Raw genomic sequence first — 23,287 nt, forward strand, 5'->3', positions numbered from 1 at the left:
CTTTTGTCTATCAACGTTAGGTAAAGAAAATACTTAAGAAAAAAAAAATAAAAATACACTAAAACGCAATAATGAACTACAGACTGTTCAAAGTGAGTAAACTGAGATGGATATTTGAAATTATAATATCTTAGAATGGTTTTATAGCTACTCTGTATTATATCCGTATTGTTGTAAATTATTGTTACAACAAAAAGTAGCTCTTAGGTTGTAAAGCCTAAGACGAGCCCAATTAGTGTATGTAAAAATATATAGGGTGTTTCATTCATAAAAAATAATTTGTGTTACGTATCAAAAACACAACACTCTTTATAGTTTACATAGTAAGTAATGAGCTATCGAAGGGCGGGCAACTTAGTGAGTCACTATTTGAATCGCATACATTAATTTTATGATTCGACTATACATACTGTTTTGTTTTCGAAGTATGACACACAAATTAGATTTTTTTATAAATAGAATGCCCTGTAAAGTAGTACATTATATAGTACATTCCTGTTAGCCTCTTCTTAGGCTTAATTTAGGCCTAGTTTATTTTTGAAATTCCGATGCAACGTTGCCACGTTGTTCCAATTTAAAAACAGAAATCGCAACAGACGCACGCTTTGTTGTGGTACCAATTAAATATAATTTCAATATAAAGAGTGTACATGAAAAATTTATAATTTTCAAATATTGATATTTCAGATAGCCTGTATTTTATCATGGCTTCTTACTCTATTTGTAGTTCTCTTTCTTTCAGTGTGTCAGTGTGCTCCTTAAAGAAGTATAAACTCAGTAACTATAAACTTTAAATATAGAATATTATACTTAACCAGAAACAAAGAGAACGAACAGCAAAACAAGAAGCGGTAATGAAATACAAGGTGTTGTATTTGAAAAAACGGTAAGATGGATATTTGAAAATTGTAAATTTTTGTGTAAAATAAAACCCAACCTTATTTATACCTCAATAAAGCGTGTATCTTTATTTACCGTTCTATATTGTAACCCAGGTTTTAAAAATAATCATTTTGCGATGTTTTTTGTGGACACTTTCATTGCTAAAAAAATTCGGAAAATTGAAATAACTTGGCAACATCGCATCAGAATTTTGAAAATAAACTATGGCTGTAAAATTAAGAACAAGTTAACCAGAATACTAAAAAATTTCTAGGATATTCTATTTGAAAAAACTAAGTTGTGTGCTACGTTTTAAAAATAGAACACTCTGTATATTTGGAAATAATTTTAGTATATAGTCCTCAAAGAACTGTACAATTTTAGTCTTAGACTTCTTTTTCTGTTTATAATAATAATTAATAAGTTTATCAATTCTACATACCGGGTGACTATTTGAAGCGAATTTTTGAGTTGGCAATTTTGAATTATTGGCAGCGAAGTTAGCATGTCAGTTCACAGTTGTCAATCTTGACATGAGCACGCCTGAAAACCAATGAGAAAAAGGCAGCTACTGAATTGGCGCCCAAAATTTCAATTTTACATCAGGTGTGCCATCATAAAATTTTAAATGTGTGGCCAACCTGACAAAAAAAATCACAAACTTTAATATTCACTCGGTATTTAACGGTACTTTTAGCCTTTTTTTTCGATGGCAATTATTGGAAATATAAAGCTAGAGGCGGCAATGCTTTGAACAAAATTTTATTTAGACATTTGATACATTCCTGGGACGAAAACTAAGGTTTTGTAATAAATTTTCCCTAGTAAAAACGAACGAGAATAGAGAGCAGAACAAATTGCAATAATAAATTGTTCTCTTTAATAAAGTATCTATATTTGGAACATAATTATAATATTTTATATTTTTTAGCACCTCTGTATATTAAACTGTTTTGGCGTTGCTTCAGAGTACATACTTTTATTTATTTATCCAGAAAATATTGTAACAGATGTTAAAAATAACCCTATTGCGATTTTTTATGAACCTCAAGAAAAATGGAATAGACTGACAATATGACAACGGAGTTTCCAAAAGAAACTATGCTTTGATAATTTTCGTTCATATTGTTGGTTGTTGTCATCGAAATAACCTTTTTGTGGACAATGTTTATTGAAAATTTTCTTAGTTTCATCAATATTTTCTTCATCAAGAGATGATTAAAAATTTGTTAAAACTATAAAAATCAAGATGAGTACAATGACAATGTCTCACGATTGTTTTTTTTATCGTGAGACATTGTTATTTTTTTCATGTTAATTTTTATAATTTTAACAAATTTTTAATGATCTTTGTGAATTGTCCTGATGAATGGAACTAACATAATTTTCAATATACATTGTCCTAAAACAACCCAGAATGTTTATTTCCGCAAAATATACATGTAAATCCCAAGAAAAGAATTAGAATATATAAAAATATATATGAATGTTCTTCAAAAACCAGAACACTTAGGATAACTTTAGTTTATAATTTCTTTTCCTATGTTTAAAAATTCATTCAAGAGATATGGTGTATTATAAAAACCAGACTGATGAAGCATGTTTGACAGTTTTTCTTAATTTTTGACTTGAATTTATTCCATATGTAGTTTTCACGCTGTGTATCAAGTGCTGTAGATTTTAGGTAACAGGTAGTCGCTTGTTTATTAGTGCTTTTGATATGCGCTAAAAGCCAGGCGTAATTATATGTTGAACGTGGGCGTAGCGTCATAGTTATACCGCCCCCATACTGCCTCCTCTAGCTTGCTACATTTCAAGGGGAACCACATCTTATACATAACATGTTAGGAGTACTTTTGATCGAGTATATTTTGCACGCACAGGATGATACATACCACATGAAACAGCTTTTGGAAAAGACAAGACACAAGTAAAATTCGCATATTTTACACGTACAGATTTAGAATAAAAGATTGAATGTCGATTCAAAAACACTCTGTATATGTAATTATTATTTATCTCGCTACTTTGCATTGTTTGAAAGTGTACTGACTCCTTTTGTGTTGCAATATTGGATCGTATATCGACATTTGAAACTTGCAGATTTAGATGCTACAAATTTTTATTCTGAACTTCCAAACAGCACCACAACTATCAATTTCCATGACACTTCATTACAATTTCCCCTAGTAAATTTCCTCTACTTTCTTAGCATTTATTACATTTACACGTGCTTGCAATAAATTCTAGTTTCAGCCTGAACTTTCAGGGTAAGCAAAAATATGTAGAATCTACATAGTTGTAGTAATTTAGCATCCTTCGTCCCTAGGATATGCTCACATACGTTACGAAATGATGAGAAACTTAATTTAAATTACGTTCCCATTTATATTCAAATTCACTTGTATTTTAATGCCGTGTTTCCCCTATCTAGAGAATACCTTCAATTACGATTGCCTTTCACCGTTTGCATAATGCGAGTATCCCTATTTTAAAAGAATGGAAGGAAAAATTGCCGGTTTTTATTAAAATGTCGTTACTTGATAGTCAGATGGATTTAAGGCGAAGCATAACTTCTATCGCGAAAATATCTGATTAAACTTTTGAGAAAATCCCTCTCTCGAATGGGGAAAAACACTCCTCTAATTTAATTCTGATGGTTCCGGTATGCGATCGCACTCAAATCAACTAAATTGTCATGGCTTCCTGATACACTGTTCATTAATTATAACTATATTGATTAAACCATATGGATCCTTTGATGTGTGCCTTTAACCATGTCAGTGAATACCAGTAAATTGAGTGGCAACGCAAAATATCATTATCAAATTCAATGCTGAGCTACGTTGTCTGCCGGTGCATGATGAAACGATAAATAACGAAACACAAAAGTAAACCAATTAACGCGAAACTATTTGCCTATAAATTTCGACGAAAAACTGTAATGCGATTAAATACACCCGTGCAAGCGGGCAGAAAGAGAACACTTGTTATATCCACTCAGCTTCTTCCGTTATACATGTAAATTCGTTGTTTTTTCGTGGCGCTCCTCCACTTTGCATTTAAAAGCTCACTATGCATTTTCCTCCACTTGACGAATTGGTGACGTTCTTCAAATACGCTACATCATTCTCGAGCCTCGCTATTTTTAAAGCTTGACAAAATTGCTCGCTTTTCATGAAAAACCTGACGTTGCTTAAAGGAAAGTGTTTATTTTATTTCATTTTTTTCCCTTTTTTTGAAGACGAAATGAGTTTCATGTGTAATGCTGAAAGTCTGATAACTTTAAAGTATGATAACTCGGTGTAGTCGCAAGATGGATGAAACTTGTTCGGTCGACTACTGTTTTAAATATCGAATGTATTCAAGCGCAGATACAGGCTGGAGGGACGGAGTTTTCTCATAAATTTTGAAATAATCGATATTAAGGCGATAGTGGCAAAGAGATAAATATATCAAAACGAAAAGGTTGCTTTTGTATTTATGAACTTGGATTGTAAGTTATAGTGGCGTTCTGTTTAAATCAACAAAAAAAAGAAGACTTATGGAAATAAGTTCCTTTTATAGTATGTAGCCAAGACCGTCTGCGAAGGATATTGTTTGTTACACTAACCGAAAAATATCAAGTGCTCTTTTCCTACGAAAACAAACAAAACATTTTTTTCTCTACTTCTTAAAGAGTAAACTTTCCCTTCAGATTTAACAAAATGACGTTCATTTTTCGAGTGAATAAATACGACTGTTATTTTGCGCTCGTTTCCAATTACAATATTCATGTCACTGCGTATTTGATTTTACTTCATTTTAGCCTAAAATCCGTACAAGGAACACTTTTTATATACTATATCGGGTGTTTCACCTAAGACATTTTTTTCAAATTTTGTATTTACGTTTACTGAAGGATGCAGATTCCGTTTTATGTCAAAAATTGATTGATTGTTGTAATCTTTAATTTTAAACCTATTATTTCACGTGAGGTAGTTGAACATTTTTAAGAAAATCAAGTATTACGTTGAAATAAAGTATTCCGTGGAAGAAAACTTCGGAAAAATTTATTCCTCTAAGAAATTTGCTCTTGAAGTGACAGAAAAAAGGATTTGAATTAATGTGTTAAAAACAAACTTAACCATGAAAACATTTACATGTTTTTCCTTAAAATTTATTTTAAAAAGGAATAAATATCCGTACAAATTTTCTTTGCACAAAGAACTCTCGGAAGCAAATAAGGAAAACAAACTAAATTTTTGTAGAAATATGTTAAGAATAATCCACGCTGACCCAAATTATCCTTTTTCAATATTATTTTCTTCTTTTGGAAGTAATAATTTCTACGAATTAACAAATGGTGAATTTCGAGTTCAGATTGTTCTACTACATTTTACACATTTTTAAATCATTTTCAATGTATTGTAGTTTGATGTGGCTTTTTGTTTAATTTGTGTTTATTCAAAATTAACAGAGAACAACAAATTGTGGAAAAATACCATAGAAGAAAAAATATGGATGTTTTTGTTTCCATTTAATAACATAAATATCTTATTTTTATAATAAATAATCATAAAATTTTTAACTTAACTTAACACAAAAGTTTATTGTTGCACACAAATCTAAATGAATTGAAAAAACTAAAATTTATTGGATAAAAATAACAAACATTAATTTATTGCAATAACTGAAATAATTCTGATTAACGACTTGAATTAAATAGCTTTATATTAATTTGAGAATATTTTCCAAGTTTAATCAAGAAAGTGTTGTAATAGGTTTCCTTTGACAGATGGATACTGTGTAATTTGTTTTACAATTATGGTGTGAACAGCAAGATCTTAATATATATATTTTTTTTTCTCCAAAAATTTGATGACGTTATCTACAATTGAATTCAAAATGTACAAAATAGTAGGCTTTCTTGTGGTCGTTTCTTGTTTTGTTTTTAATCATACGGATGTCGGCTTCGACTGATTACAGAAGATTTACATGATTTTATTATGTTCGATTTTCCAGAATTATTGAATAGTTTAAAAAAATGAGGTTTCACAGGAATTTTAGTTTTTTTACAGAGAATTAAAAATAATAATTAGTGTTCAACAGATTTATTTCTGCTTCAAGGGCGGAGAATGTTGTGTTTAAATAACTTTAATATATTTTTTTGTAAAATATTATTATACAGTGCTTTACGTGTTAAAACTTATGGTCGTATGAATGAGTTATAACAGGGATTTTGAAGTGAAATTTGAAACCAGCATTAAAACGGCATCAATGAAACGGTGTTGTAATCAAAAATACCGACATCAGGATCTTCTACCAAAAATTGTTTGAATGTTAACCAGCGCCCTCTGGTGGACAGTTGTTACACTACATAATCTACTTTCATCACCCGAAATTGCCCGAAACTGGTCTCCAGCAAACCACCCGCACACAACAAAGATGCCAATTCCACAATTGAGTTTTAGAATAAGGTTTCTGGAGATTTTTACCGCAGTTGTGGATTTTTTAGGCTTATAAATGGTAACACAAAAAGGGTGACACTTTTCTTCTGGGTACCTCTTTATCTCAAAAGGAAACAATTGCAGCACTTCCTTAAAAATGCTTAAAAGTTTCCGTTTAAAGTGAGCTAAAATAGGTCAAATTTATAATTTTTCATAAAACTACACACTAGACATGCATATAAGCCTTTACGCTACAAGAAATTTGAATCATCATATTTTCTGTTTTATGGTTTTCATTCAAGCGATGTCTACAACCTAACCATTTCAGCTTATTTCAGAGTAACATTCGTAATATTATTAGTGACTGAATGAAGCATTTTCATTTATTAAGGTTTATCATTTTCATTATACGAGTACTATCTACGTTAACAGCATTATTATTTATCTCTGTACGACTTTCAACCTTCGGATTTATTTTCCGTGTAAGAGCGTTCGTCCTTCTAGTGCAGACTCTCTCCTAAAATTCAAAACCCGTATCCCAATAAAATACGTTTCGTAATATTTCACAGCTAATGACAAGTTTCCGGATTTCTTGGTAGAACTCCACGTCCCATTAAATGACATCGACCCAACTCACAACTAAAAACGCACCGCGTTCGTAGCCCAGTTTAAACTTGTTTACGTAAAAACAAATCAAAAGTTAGTGTCAACAATACGAGTCATCAGATAAATCAAAGAGCCAGCGGCGATAGCTCCCAGAGGTCTTAGTTTTTGCAAGTCCTCTCTCCGGGTCTCGCAGTGTTTCTATATTAGCCGTGTCAGAACACTTGCAAAAGTACACAAGGGTAACCTCATTGCACCCTCGGGTAAAACTTACATCAAACTCCACATTGTGCGAATATTTGTTCGCTTAAGTCAAACAAACGGACTGCAAATGTAACTACGATTAGCGGGTTACGTTAAGCCCGGGAAGAAGCAAGATAAGATGTCGGGGTCTATGATTAGAAACATGTCTGGCGTGCGTGCTTGCAGTTTGGACTTAATTATTATTTAAATAGTCTCTGAAGGGAAAGAAAGGACGAGTGGGAAGTTGGTCTCTTGATATCGCGAAGGTAGGAAAAGTTCGGAGTAGGATGAATTTTAAACTTGAAACAGAGATAAATATACAGTGTTTTAAGCAAAAGTAAAAAGAATAACTACAAGTTCAAAAGAACACCGTAATGCTTTTAGAACGTGAAATTCTTATGTTGGTTTTAAAAATAATGAACCTTGCATGATTGCATTTTGTCTTCTAGTTGCAATTTTCATAGCAAACTTAGAACGTTTCCGTGTAGCTGCATGATCAAGTCTTCAAAGAATTTCACCGTTGTTTAGTATGCGCCAGAAAGCTCGTAGATTGTTCTAAATATAGCAGCGTTCTTGGACTTGAATCTTTTAATCATTTTGACAGTTGATTTTGTGTTTATTTTCTCTTTGTACTTGTTTAAATTTTTATTTGTTTCTATATCAGTATTTGTTGACACAAAATAGACAAAATAAAAAAAAATAAGACCAAAGTCGAACTGAAGCGACATTAATTGACAGTTCGTAACTCCTAGGATACGAAAAAATAGTCTCCCATTTCAAATTTTTCACAAATATAAAAAAAAACTACGGCATTAGTAGAACTGAAATTTTGCACCAGTTTATAACTATAGGTAGTTTTCAGAATGAAATCGCTAAACAGAATTTATCTGTTCATCCAGTCTGTTTTAAAGTAGGAATGATAGCATGCTTGTTTCTATACGACCACATGTATTTCTTTGTCCACGACACAATGTATTTTATTAATTAAATCGTAAATGACTTATTTTCCTTGAAATTTAGGCAACACAGTACTGTTGTTATTCGAATTACACTGAATCTACCCATATTGACACATCTGTCTCTTTTAACGTCTGTGAAGCCGGAATAAAGTACAAAGTTATCCCACGTCTAGTTTACGTCTAGCGTCAAGCTAGTGTTCACACGGGCCTTTGAATTTTAAAAATACCCATGCTATATATTCTGTGACAACCGCAGTTTCAATTTCGTAAATTTTAAATACATTTTCACCGAAGGAATCGTTTAAAGCTGTGACACCTCGGATAAGAGACGTTGACATTTATTTGTGGGATGAAGGCATTCACAAAAATACAGATAAAATATAGCTAAGGTTGATAACGTCACCTTAGAAATGTACATTTTGAAAAATCGCATACTACAAAAAAAAATGTAGGATATTTTTCAATAACATAACAGGAATGCTGAACAACGACCCATTATTTCATTTAGTTAGAGCATGCTAATAACACGAAGGTCGCGGGTTCGATCCGTTCATAGACCACTCTTTTTTGTTAGCAAATTTTTGACTGTATTCATTTAATTGACCTTTAGAGGCTAAGGAAGTTCTATCTATTAGACCAATTTCTACACCATACCAATATTGATACAAAGACCGGAATTGAATTCACACCAAGGAAATGTATGTTTTTATACTTATGATAAACAGATTTTACTCAGAAACTACCTAATTTTGCAATATTAGTTTTAAAAAAACCCAGGATTAAGCTTCTTTGAATAACTTTAACAATGTCAAAAGCAACCAAATTGATCTGGCGGAGCGATCATTTCCACGTATGTAGAAAAATTTGTAAAGCAATCATCAGCCGTGATTCATTGATATAGAGGCCGCATAACGAGCGAGACGTTTGCAAAAATTGTGGTACTTAAGAAGTGAGCGGTCTATTAAGGTTTTTTTTACATTTTTATGATAATCAAGTCCATTGGACGACTGGCTGCTTTTATATTTTCTCGACATTTCATGACTTTAAAGTACGAAAAAATAGATCTACCGTTTCTGTCTGTCTGTTTCTCTCTCTCTATCTGTCTGTCTGTCTGTCTATCTGTCTGTCTATCTGTCTGTCTATCTGTCTATCTATCTGTCTATCTGTCTGTCTATCTGTCTGTCTATCTGTCTGTCTGCCTGTCTGTCTGTCTTCCGTCTGCCCGAATTTTTATTAGACAAATAATCTTCGAAACTACTGAACCGATTTTTGTCAAATTGTATATGTGTGATGTAAAATACTAACCAAAATTTGTCGAATGTTCCCCACTAACAATAGGATTACGTCATCTCTAAAATTTACGTTAGTAAATATTGTTTATTTTATAAAATATATATGTGATTTATGAATCCATGTTGCGTTTTTACACTAGAGATCTAGATTTTTGGAAAAACAATCAAAAGTTTACAATTTAACTTTGAAATTACAAAACAGAATCCTCTGAAATCTTGGATGTATTCGTGAATCCGTAAAAATGATTATTTTATAAAATAAGATACTCCTACATGTGTAATTTATGAATTCGTGTTGAGTTTTTACCCCTCGCATCCACATTTTTGGGAAAAATTTAAAACTGTATTAACATTTTACAATTTAACTTTGAAATTGCAAAATCGAATGCTTTGACATCTTGCAAACATTTTAGGGTTATCTAAAGCATGGTAAATCGTTAATCAAAATGTATCCGTTCATGCCCCTCTACCCAGGAATTGATGATGTCATCTTATAATTATGTCGAATAAATGTTATTTAGATGTTAAAATGTAACATAGTCCTGAACTTGTGGAACAAAATCCGTGTTAAATTTTTATCCTAGACATCAAGATTAAAAAAAAACAAAATTGTAGATACATAACAATTTTTCGATTTCCCAATTTTTCGATATTTCAGTTTTGGGATTTTTTCAGTTTTTATTCTTCAGTTTTTCGATTTTTCAAATTCTCGATACGTCGGTTCTTTTAGGTTCTTCAATTGCTCGATGCTTCAAATTTTCCACTTCTTAATTTTTTCATTTTTTAATTTTTCAATCTTTGACGTGTCTAAAATTTGTCCGTCATCTTATAAATTTGCCGTATAGATGTTCTTGAAATTTTGGTGTTTTTTGGAAAAAAACTGACTGATTAATTAATTAGTCAGTCCTCTTCTCTGTATTGAGAAGACAAAATCAGTCAAATTTAATTTTCTTTTAACGAGTGATGCTTGTAATCTGAACGTGCTAATATTCGAATTATTTACGCTACTAGTTTTTACTTCACAGGGTTATCACTAGAGAGCGGATTTTATGAAATTTCCATATCCGCTATTTTTTGCATATAAGTCTTGATATTTAATATGTGAACGAATCATGCTAATTAAAAAAGAATACAGCTATAAAAAAATTGCATATTTGCATATTTTTGCCTTCTGCTGCATATTTCGCGTAACAAGTGCATATTTTGCATTTTTATCAATTTTTGTGCTAATTTGAAAAAAAAATTATTGTCACTCTATCGGCATTTGTCTAGAAAGACGAAATTTCATTAATCTTTCTATTGCAAATATTGTCCTGAGCTTCAAATAACTAGGAAAGTTTTGGGTTTTATGATAGTTTTGAGGTAAAATCGGGCCCTAATTACTCCTGGAAATACCGTTCATTCCCAATATTATTGTTCGTTACTTAAGTGTATTAATGGTATGTTTTATAGTGGTCGAAGGGACGTTATCCTATAATTTTTCATCGTGAGTTTGCATTGAAAGCATTTAAAGCGATCCAGGTGTGTCAAAATGTCAAAGATAACTCAAATTAATTTAGGGATTAAACCTTTTCCTGAACTTATTCTTCAAGAAAAAACTGTGTTTTTCGCGCCTGCTCTAAACTGGTATAGTAATTTACACAACTAGTTCGGGATAGCCTGCTTCCCGCATGAACGCTTGTTTGCGGCACGACCGAAGGGAGTGACGCATTTGCGTGAATGCGGGAAGCAGGCTCACGAACGTGTTGTGTACAATATTTTTTGCAACGAATAAACGTTTAAACTGAAGAGATTAACTGTGAGTTATTTATAAACAACGGCATTGACAGCGCCGTCAACACATCACAATGTTGACACTACCCGAGTATTTTAAGGTTACCATGGCAACGGGAAGTTAAATGCACGTGTGCGGGAAGTTCGACCTCCCGCACTCTGGTGAATGCGCGAAAGCTATCAAAAAAGGTCATGAGTGAAAAAAGTATTTTTACATTTGTGGACGTAGTACGCAGTTTTCCTATTAACAAATACATACTTCAATCACCCGAAAAATTTTTTGTTAGTATATTTCGAAAAATATTTAAAAATAAATTGTTACCAAAATAGTAATTAAATAGTCGATTACTACCATTTTTTAATGTGTTCTGTTTATATTTATTTTTTAATATAAGAATATTATCCTTAAAAATGTGATTTAGGTGTTAATGAGATGTAATTAAACACTTTGCAATGTGATTTATGTATTTTTTGTAATAAAACGTAAGCTCGGGAAACCTGTTTTTGTAATTTGTAAATAAATTTAGTTCGGTTATTACGCTTTTTTTTTTATTTTTGGAGCATATGCAACTGCATATCTCTGCATATATTAAGAAAGTTACTGCATATTTGCGTAAATTTGATGCATATCATATGATCATATTTCCCAAAATTTTGCTGCATATTTTCCGCTCTCTAGTTATCACAAAACGAAAATCGCAAAATCATATTTTATAATTTTTTCAAGAAGCGAACTTTGTCGGAGTATACCTCAAGGACGAGGGAAGTTTGTTGAAATAATCTTCGATCAAAATTTTTATATATCAATGATAATTTTATTTATCTCGTTCGACAATTTTACCACTAAGTAAACCACCATCAATATTGCAAAATTATTTAGATTGTAAGCAATGTTAAATTCATACACGTATTGGTAGCTAAGTAATATCTGTATTGATTGATGTTTAAAAACATTTCAAATTATATTTTCTGTAAAGCAAAACGACCTGATCGGCTGAAGATAAGTGCATCGTTAGATTTTATGGATCGAAATCGAAATAACTAACATTTCGAGAGCTCACGTGAAAAATCTAATTTAGAACTGATCACGCTCTTCTAGAAAAGCTCAAGTCGGAAAACGAGAAGCTGGAAGTAATACCTATTTATTTTCTATAAAACAACAAAAGAAAATAGAACACGAGTTAAAACAGTCCATTGCCTCTTTTATATGCTAATCCATAAATGATGCAACATTCTGACACTTACGCCGCTCGTCTTTAAACATCCAATAATCTTTTTCTTGTCGATCACTCTTGAAAATCTTACTTTTATCCCGGCCTCAATACCGATCCTCCTCTATAAAATGTTTGTGTGCCACCGCATCGAGCTGAATATGTTTTGATCGGATTTTTCCACCCTATTGCCGCCTCTTCTTGTTTAGACGAAGACTCTTTTATGTTTCTTCAGATCGTAGACGTGTCAATAGCTTAAAATATATCACACTTACAGCGACTTAATTCTAAAAAAAGGTTTCGAAATTTTCAATCTAATGTTGCAGTTCTTTCCCCAATTTGTGCCGAGAAGCATATCGAATCGATGTGTTTTTGTTGTTCTGTCGTCCCTTCGCATTCTGAGCGCCGTTGTATAGATGTTTGGAATTCCTTACAACAGGCGAAGGGAATATTGCACGAGTAATCTCTTATGTGCTTAGAGCGATCCAGGAAATGACTTACATGCTGTTACACGCTGTTATTCGGGATACATGGAAAATATATTAACCTTTGTCTTGCTTTAATTTAATTAATAAACAACACAAATTTCTTTGTTTTCGCGGTTAGCTGCCAAAGCGTAACGAGCGGAAAACTGCATAACATTCAAATTATGCTTACTTTACAATGTAAACTTCCTTCACGGTTACTTGTTTATGGTTAACTTCTGAGTACAGCATAACTAGATTAAACTAAATACGTTTAAATATTCATGCGACGCTTTAATCAAATCTTACTTCTTCTGGCATGCTCACTTGGTTGCTGACTCCATTTCTGGTTTGATTTCCGCTGAAAAATTGAATGATGTGACAGGGAGGGTTTGTGGAAATCCTGTCTCTTCCGGCAGGTGAAGGCTTTCTGTACACAATAAGATGTGACAAGAGAGTTTAGAAAATTGGCATCTCGACTTATTTTATTTTAAGCTTTTGCGTTAAACGGTTCATTGACTTTGATGGCAAATCTTTATTTTATCGCATTTTCAAACATCCGTTTTGTCTTACGTATTCCGTTGCTGTTTTCAAACGAAAATATGCCATAAATTGGGGAAACATTACCTCACGGGGCACAAAGTTACAAAGTTACCTGCATGCTGTTTGCCTGCACCAGTTACACATGTTATTGCAAGTGGATTCATCAAAGTGAATTTAACTTTGTGTGTTATTGGCTCTGAGTTTGATCGAATACTTCGGTTAAACATACTTCTCATTTCGAACGTATGCGAAATCAAGAGATACCAAGTTCTTTTTTACACGTTAATAAAACATTTGAGCGCTAAATCCCCTATAAACGAAAAAACGACGGCAATTTAGTCTTTTATAATAATATTGGAACAAATGTAAAGAAATATTTTCAAACAAAAATGTAGAGCTTGAAAAACGAAAACCCGGTGAAAATTTTAGAATCTATGAAGAGCACTTGTTTAAATTTTGTTCGCAGGACAGGTAAACTCGTAATTAATTTTACAACAAAAGTTCTTCGAGTTTCAGAGTGCTATTTTACAAATTTTCGTACCCAGCGAATCTCATAAGTGAACCTGTGAACGATAAAACTGCGAATAATTACTTGCGAAACTATGCGACAATTTTAGGTTCAAATTTCGTCACTTACTAGAAACTCTATTAAAGAATACATTAAAGTCATTGGCATTAATGTTAGAATTACTATTACATTTTTGGTTTAATTTTCTTTTAGAGTTAATTATGGGCCATCCAGTTTTTGTACAATAACTATAGGATAAATTTGATGATATAGATTTTTGTAGTCTGATTTCTTCACTATCTACGAAACTGTTTCCTGTAATAAACCAAACACCTTGGTGGTCGGAAAAATTAACTGTTGTAGAAAGAATATAATAACATTAATAAATATGTACTTCTATGTACATTATCGAGGCACAGTTAGCACTTTTGGAACTAGGTTAAAACTTAGCAAGTCAAGTGGTAATTATTAGTGTCTTGTACAAAATTGACATTAATCGCCTGAAGGAGGACGATGATGACCAATTTTGGGCTTGTTGTAATCCTTCTATTTTATGAATTTTTTAGTGAAAATAATTGAACCTCCTTAAGCGTAAAGAATCACTTCATTGTAAATTCTTCTGTACATTAGATATGACATTTGCTGCACTTAGCAAATATATAAATTTAGCGTTCAGCAGAAATGTAAAATTTAAGTATTTAATTTGAAACGAATTATTGTTAATGATAATTAACTGATTAGTACCTGGTTGCCACTTCAGTTGGCAGCTTTTTGAAGTAGATATGTGTTACTGGTGGGTGGAATTGTAAAAGGGGCAGCTTGGAAAAAGGAATCTTGTTTTTTCACAATTTTAGACATTTTTTCGTCATCGAAATTTTAACATATAGAACATTATCGTCTCAACTAAAGTCCACCTTTTCTCTAGATCAAATCTCATCCACCTTATTTCCAGCTATTCTTCAGAATCTTCATTTCGTTTACTTTTCTGCTCACTATTGCAAATTTGCCAATTTCGTATAGGGAATCCTACTAATTTTTTTGTTGAATGTGACATATTGTATACTTTGTGCATAGACTTTTATTATTTTTCACTTATTTTGTTATACATAGATATATACGTGCAAATGGATTGAATGACTTGATTCACATGTGCCCAGAAATCATGAAAATTATTACTTCCCGATAAGGAAGAATAGTCGTTGAGTCCATTCGGCGACTTGCCAGTTTCCTGTTTTCTCGACTTATCATGACCCTTAAATTAAGAAAAGAGTGATGTCCTGTTTCCTCTGTCTATCCCGCCTGGCTCCTTTGGCACTAGGAAACTAGGGTTGGTAAGCGTTACCTCCGTAAGGGGAACGTGAAAGGGGCAGTATGATCCCTCGGTACAGTTACCGGAACGACATACTTTATGGAACAAAGAAGCGGATACACAGCCTCTCTTGCTCAATGTCAACTCCCACCCTCGCGTGATACAAGCCTTCAGTCTCGCTTAACCGAGTTGAAAATATGGTACCGAGTACTTTGCCAATCGGTCCCGGCTGGTGACAGGCTCTAGAGCGACCAAGGAGCTGAGAAAGCCGGAGGCACGCGCTGGCGGGGGCGATGTTCGCATCCGGACCCGCCATGGACGGGCCAAAAGGAAACACGCCTTAGTATCCACGTGCCCAGGAAGAGCATCTCCAGCTCCCACCACTGGCTACCGGGCCCACGACGTGTCTTAGTCCGGCCCTTCGAATTGGATGGGCACTAGGCTCAGAAAGTTGTGAGTAGCCTTAACCGTATGGGAGGCGAGAAGGCGTTAGTAATCTTCAGGGAGAGCTGTGAGTATCGGTTCGAACTGGAGGCGAAACCTTATACAATCGGTCAACTAAGCTACCTGTCACTGCAGGTCACGGGCGCGAAGTTTACTAAGTTTCGAAGGCAGCACTAACTAACTAAAGTTCATCAGTACCCGTTCAATTCAGGGGCCCATTGCAGAGCATTGCATAGTCCCCACAGGGGACCAACTCCACACGGAATCTGGTACGTGAAAGCGTGAAAAAGTCCGACCCGTGACGGAACGCTTGCGTTCTGGTAAGGCTTTATTTTCGGGTAAAGGAGCTATACGGGTAGTAAGTTGTCCAAAGCGAGTCAACTCAACAGTTGGGGAATGTGGCGGAAATTTATTTCGCCCCCAATCAAGTCAACCAACCCAACCTCCAAAGGTACTGCCTGGGTAGCTAGCAAAGGACGTCAGACCGGGCTGGGTGGTGGCCCAGACGATCCACAACAAGCAAGGTAACGGGGCAATGGCGAGGGGTTCACCAGTACCTATCTAATCGAGGTGCCCCCTCGAACTAACAAAGCCTGATACCTCGGGGCGGGCGCCAAGCACCATCGGGGAATGCCGAACCCCGGCGTTGACCCCCATGTGGTGCAGGACTCGAGGGGATAATGAAAAGTTTGTTGATGAAGGGTTCGCCCTTCGGGGCACGCCTTAAGGCCTGGCAGCAGGAAAGGCAGGGAGTGGCGCAAGTCCTCCCAAGGATCTTCGTGTCTATATGTCCGTTTGTGTCGATTTTTATAAAGACAAATACTCTCCGAAACTAGTGAACTGATTGTTGTCAAATTTTGTATGTACATTAGGACTATATATAAATAGATGGTAAAATGTTTACCAAAATTTGACTAATCTTCCCTCTCACCAATGTGACATCATTCCCTCAATAACCTTTTATACTAGTGTTAACGGAGTTCCCGCAAGGTTATTGCATGTAAACGCGAAAATTACATACGTTCGAATGTCGCATGGGGTTTTTTGCTTTTTTTATGATTAGTGCTGTTATCAATTATATCTTTTTATTGATTAAATCTCAAGAACGATACACATCAATGCTTTATTATTAGTATTACACTACACATGCTGGAATTTGTTGGACGTCTCCGTGCTGAAATAATATTAGTCTAAACATTCTCAAATGGGAAAACTCACTAACACAACCTTTATCAATGCATTCGTATTATTGTTAATCCGTTTCTTACCATGGTGACTCCAAACCAAATATAGACAATGTGTTTTCGTAACATATTGGGCTCGAATCAGACAGTCGCGGGGTATGGGTGATACATTAATGAATTAAGAGAAATAAGCTCTAAAAGAATGTGTCCTAACATGTACCTTAGCAGACAATAACAAACACGAAGTCAACACATAGATGAAGTCTGTAATTTTTTGACAATATTAACAGTAACACAAAATCAGAAAATATGAAACAAATGTATTGACAACTTCTACAGTCTTGGTATTCATAACATCTAGAAGTGCAAACTAAAATACAAAGCACTTGAAACATATAGACGGTAAAGAAAAAAAAACTTGGAAAAAAGAAAAGATTGGTGTTTGAGGCAATGCTTGCTGGAACAATGCGAAACAATGTTAGTTACACAGATCAAAAAAAAAAAAAGATTTGCACAGTTAAAAAAGATCAGATATAATTTTTTCCTGGGAAAAGAATGGTCTAAAGTTATTGACACTGGACGTCTTTCATTGCTCAGCCAGAATTCTTGGAAGCTTATATTTGGTGTAATAAATCAAGGTAACTGGTTCATTCATGTTTTTAACATCCTATAAAAAAATATGTATATTATTAAGGCGCACACAACGTTGCATCTCGAACCATGTCTTTAACATATATTTCTTTAATAAATTTGTATGATTACGTAATTGAAATTAATTTATTGTGACAATTGCAAATACAGGCTGATTCAAAAATGGTGCACTAACTCGATGGTATATTATTAAGTTCACAAGTCTAAGTTTGAAAAGAATCTTAAAAACACTCAACGTCAATTTGACGTTCACGTAGAAAAAACAAAAAATTAATGTACACAGATATTGTCAGATTCATTTTGAACAATTTTAAATTTGTTTGTAATGTTGTAAAATGAAGAGAACTATGGATAAAGACACGTATACTCCCAAAAGTAATTTGAATAATCCGATCGATTTTATGTACCCAACACTAAGTAGTGAATTAAAAATGGTCAAATATTAAAAAAAAACATGAACTTTGAAGGCGTAATATGTCTTCTACATTTGGACACAAGGATCATTAAAATTATTTTTTCTTTGCTGGATTTAACAAATTGTCATTAGTACGCCATTTTTGAGTCACCGTGTAGATTGTGTTTTAGCACTAACTGTAACACTGTAATCGTTGTTCTGTAACAAAAAAAAAATCAAAAATGTTGCATTCGTAGATTCTGATACAAACTGTAAAACCTACTTCCACAAATGTTATTTTTAACAATAACCCGTTTACGCATCGCTAAAACTATAGATAAATTATTATTAAACCAAATATAAACAAGTATGTCACACTAAATTAATAAAACTTTGAAATTACCTTACGTCATCATGTTTTTGATAAAGACGAACAAATGAATCTGTTTTATAATAAACCGAGTTAAATTGAAATTGCCAACAGGTGACAGACAGACAGGTCTATTTTTTTATATTCTAGAAACTAGAAAAAATAAATCGGAGATAAGTAAAGCAATAAAATTGATTTATTACTTTTATTTATTAAAAGTAGAAACAAGAATGTAAATACCAACAATAATTAATGCTAACAGTTTTTACAATTTAACTAAAAGAACCGCATAAACAAAACAAAAATGGAAGATAAAGAAATTGACGATCCGAAAAAAAATCTCCTTAAAAATGTCTGAGTAACAAATACAAACAGCAAATGGATATTATAAAAGTTTCGTAGAAGAAAAAACGAAAACATGAATACTGAAAAAAAAAAGAAGAAAAAACCTTTAATGATCTGAACACAAAAACATGAAAACGTGGGCACGAAAAGTTTCAATGTGGTCTGTAAACAACCATAGGCCATATAAAATTATTCAGCTATACAAGAACTACTGAACAAGTGCCCAAAAACGTGAAAATTGAGACTTTCTGACAAAATTTACCAAAATAATATGAATAAAAATACCAGACAACGAAGCAGCCGCAAAAAAATTGGTATATTTACTGAAATGTATTTGTACATAATGTGTTTGAAAATAAAAAACATTGAAACTAAAACAGGTTTGCTGAAAATTTCAACCAAAAAAAAATGGAAGAAACATCAAATAATTGACTTTTGGCACGACCTACGGTTTGATTTCTCTTGATGCTTATTAGCTTTGACTTGCATGTCAAAAATATTAGAAACCAAAATCTCTAAAATTTGAAAGATTTTTTAATGACACTTTTTTAAATAATTTCATTATCTTCCTCTTTCCCATTGTTATGGGAAAACACGAACTGGGAAATTACATTTTTTTAAAATGTATGTAGAGAGTGAAAATGTAGTATTTTAAAAGAAAATTAAAAAGCAGTGGACTAGAACATTTTGACTTCAAATGATTTACATGCATACTAACAGCGAAAAACATTCTGATGGTAAGAAATTGTAAGAAGTAAAATCTCCTCAAATGAAAAAGTTCAAAGTGGAAACTTAAAATGTCGATATTGCAAAACAAAATAAAGGTGAAATTTGAAGCGGTATATAAATGGAAGCATTAAAACCTTATGCAGCAAATTTTTCCAACAATAAAAAAAGAAAAATAAAGTGCCGGTTATACAAAAAAGCAACATCGTTAAATTTGAAAACTTACTTAATAAAGAAATTAAATACAGGTACACTGTCTTGTCGTTGGCATGTGCCTCCAAGACACAACAACAAAAATAAATCTCCCGGATATTAATTAAGCCAGAAAACTTAACAGGTGCATTAAACGTGATAGATTTAAGTACAAAGTAAACGTAGATTAGTTTTCTGTAGATTTTGAATTTAGCGAATATTGGTGGATGCGCCGGGTTTGAACACAAAGCATGCAACAAAATCCGCATAATAGATTAATATTGCTAATTCCAACCGTATGTGGATAGGGACAAATTTAATCATAACGTAAAAGCAATTGCACCCCAAAGAATGTTTCACTTTTAATTGAAATGTAGCCTTTATTTAAAATCTGATTGCAGTTTCGCTGAAAATGCAAGCAAATTATAAATTTGTCGCTATTTCAAAAATTCTTATTATCACGGTGAATACAAATTGTAACACATATGAACAGAACATAAACAGCTATGTAGACAAAGCAATGGGCATAATCAACAGTGGTGTAAATACACATGACACGTAATTTGAACCCGTGACATGCAGACGCAGCCGTCGCTTTATTATCGCCACCGCCGGCACTTTAATAACGCCGCCCCTCGTCGAACGAAGCCTTCACAGACTTCCTTCCTTCAAGCTTGCAACCTACGTCATCGAATTAAATATTTTGGACGTCTCGAACAAGGTTTGAATTTCAATCATTCCAGGTTTTTCAGATTCTGACATTCTATCCGCAAGCTCTTATAGAAAAGAATTTGCTTATTTAAATAAGAAAAAGAAAGGCTCGAGTCTTTCATCATTAATGGCCAAACAGTTTATCGAGTTTCTATTTATGTTCGGCTTTAATTTCTGTTTATTTTATTGATGTTTGGTGCCGCCTCGGGTCTGTTTTGGGTGTAGGATTTACATAACAGGGCCAAATGGACAAATTATTTATCACAGGCGCTTTCCCGAGAGAAGATGCTAAATAAAAAATAGTTATAGTATACGGAACCTGTCGGGGAAAATTAATGAATACTGTACATTTGGCATTTCTTGTGTTTTTGAAGTAGAGGATTTATTATAATTATATTAAAGATGCTCATTCCTAAAATTCATCTGCATTCTGTGTTGGCTAATCAGATCTGGTATAATTTAATTTATTAGGTATTACGCTACACAATCTTTTATATGTCATCCTTATTAATCTTATTAAAGCCCGAGAGGTTAAATTTTCATTATTAAAATTGTTTGTTGTTGTCAAGAAAATATTTTCACTGATTATGCTTTATGCTTGTATTTTCGCTGAGCAAGCACAAAGCATTCTATTGCCACTTCTTACGAATAGGCTCAAAAGCTTCAATGCTTTTTGTTATATGATATTAACAGAGGTAAAAAGTTCAGAATTTCATCACAGATGAGAATAGTTGACATCGTTGGAAGAGTTTTCTTTAGAAATGAAATATGATTTAGAGAATGTAATTGTTGATTTATCAAATGATCACAATACGTAGAAATGTGTATAATTCTATTGGTGCACAAATACAGCTGCCATTTCGTTCGTACAGTGGTATTTATCAAAACAATTTCAATCCGTACTATTCTCTCAACTCATGTGCTATTCCTGATAGCCTACTGAATAGAAATATTTCCATCGAACTGTCCGGATGTACATTGTTCTATTTGAAACGGACGTTCGATGAATGGCATTTTACCGTCACTTTAAAAACGAACAAAAAGTCGAAATTTATACTAGGAGTTATCTAGTGAAAAATGTTTGAGCGATCCATGTCATTGGGAGCTGCACAATTGAAAATTTGCACCGACGTATATTGTTAGTGAAGTGTTTCATTAAAACGTACAAAGTGACCCCGTGACTACATTTTGAAAAAACCATATTGAACATTCCAGACAGAAAGTTCATTGTTAACGGTAAATTCTTGGTCAGGATCATCTCTTTCTATCGATTTCTCTTAATAATTAAATTTCGTCGGCTGTGAGTGAGAAAAAACAGTGTAAAGAGGGATACCTTACAAAGTCCTTGTCCAAGGAAACAGGGCACAGTGTAAACAAAGATCTATACTAATAACTTGTAGGATTTAAGTCTAACCTAGAAAATGCGCAAAATAAGACTCATTTGTTTATTAGAACTTTAATAAACCTTAAGTACGATCTCTGACAGGTGAATTAAATATTTAATTCGAATTGAACTTCAATATTGGATTAATCCGTCTATCTGAGCATTCGATTGCTCAAAGTTGAACACGTGATTGATTAATTGCGTGATTAGATTAATGATTAAATAAGTGCTTCTGTAATCCGGACCTTAGTGTAACTTAGACTCTACTTGTGATGCAACCTTAACAGCACATTTTTTCGATTTTGTTTATGCTTAAAAGCTCGTCAATCTAGCTGATGTTTCCAGATTGTCTTGAAATATATATTACTAAATATATTTTTGTTTCAGATGACGAATCGGCATCTGTACAGGGCATCATCACGAAAGATGGACTATTCGAAGGCACGATTTCCACAGTTATCGAGGATTACCACGTAGAACCCGTTAGTCGTTACCTCTCACCGAACGAAACGAAACAACCCTCTTCATTTCACTCCATCGTGTACAAATCGTCGGACGTTCGAGATCTACGCAAGGGTGTTCCGTGCGCCTCCCAGCGCTTGCATTTAAACAATTTGGACGAAAACACGCTAGATAAAGAAAATCATTCAGAGCGTAGGAGCAAAAGATGGCTGCTAGAGGCCGAAGCGAAACTCCCTTACGATGACTCCACTTTCTGGCATCCGAATAAAACGAAACATTCTTTTTCGCCACCGTTCGATCTAAATCAGCCTATTGATGAAGAGCTCGACTTGATTACTACTAATAGAACTAATGTCGACATCTCGGGTCTTATTTTTCGTAACGTTAATAAAAGAGCCACCATCGATCCGAAGAAGACGACGTGCATGCTGTACCTGCAGGCTGACCACCAGTTTTTTCAAAAGTTCGGCACTGAGGAGGCCTGCATTGAAGTTATGACGAGGCATGTCCAAAGGGTGAATGCCATTTATAAAGCTACAGGTAAGAATTTTGACGAAAATAATTAACATATGTGGGGTCTTCAGGAATGGGCTCTTGTTTGAACTCAAAGCGGTATGAAATTTCATGGTGCTCTCAGATAAAAACCTTTTATAAGTTCTACTAAATTTCGAATTATATCACCGCCCTTATCACATCACCTAACGTCGTTTGTTCATGGAACGGATGTCTCAAAATGTCTCTCTTATAGAATAACTCCTTTGTTAGATGGGATATGGGTATGCGGTTTTCGAATAACGTTATATGTCCTCCTTTTATCTAATTATGTACTTGGCGGGGGTTGATTTGAAATACTTATGATATAATAATACACATAATGGATGTACTACATGAGCCAGAATTTATATTCATTCATAATATCTAGCAACGATAAAAATTTAAGATAATAACAAGTTGAATATTAGTATGCAGTCTCCAACTTTCAGTTTCATATACACGCTTGTAAGGAATACACAGTAGAGAAAACCAGTTATGGCAATCAGTGTATGTTTTTACTTTCCTTGCATACGCTGGGGAATTATTGTAACAGGGTCCATTTGACGAATGAATAATTTCACTGTTCCATGTTCAGCTGTGTATCCTATAATATGTCTGTCGTCTGTTGTCGGTCTCGCATGTGTTTTGACGCGCTTGTTACACACGTAATCTCC

At 33.6% G+C, this 23,287-nt stretch overlaps 1 protein-coding gene across 1 annotated transcript in view; it reads left to right on the top strand.

The window, feature by feature from the left end:
- LOC135126905 (disintegrin and metalloproteinase domain-containing protein 10-like) overlaps nt 1–23,287 on the top strand; it is a 271,695-nt gene that overhangs the window by 184,689 nt on the left and 63,719 nt on the right. The window contains exon 4 of the mRNA XM_064053121.1: nt 22,005–22,619. Coding sequence (XP_063909191.1) covers nt 22,005–22,619 — 615 coding nt within the window. The remainder of the gene's footprint in view (nt 1–22,004; nt 22,620–23,287) is intronic.

The sequence above is a fragment of the Zophobas morio genome, unplaced genomic scaffold (assembly GCF_036711695.1).
Source record: "Zophobas morio isolate AGI-343-1 ecotype UQ-CSIRO unplaced genomic scaffold, CSIRO_AGI_Zmor_V1 ptg000011l, whole genome shotgun sequence".
Classification (NCBI taxonomy): Eukaryota; Metazoa; Arthropoda; class Insecta; order Coleoptera; family Tenebrionidae; genus Zophobas; species Zophobas morio.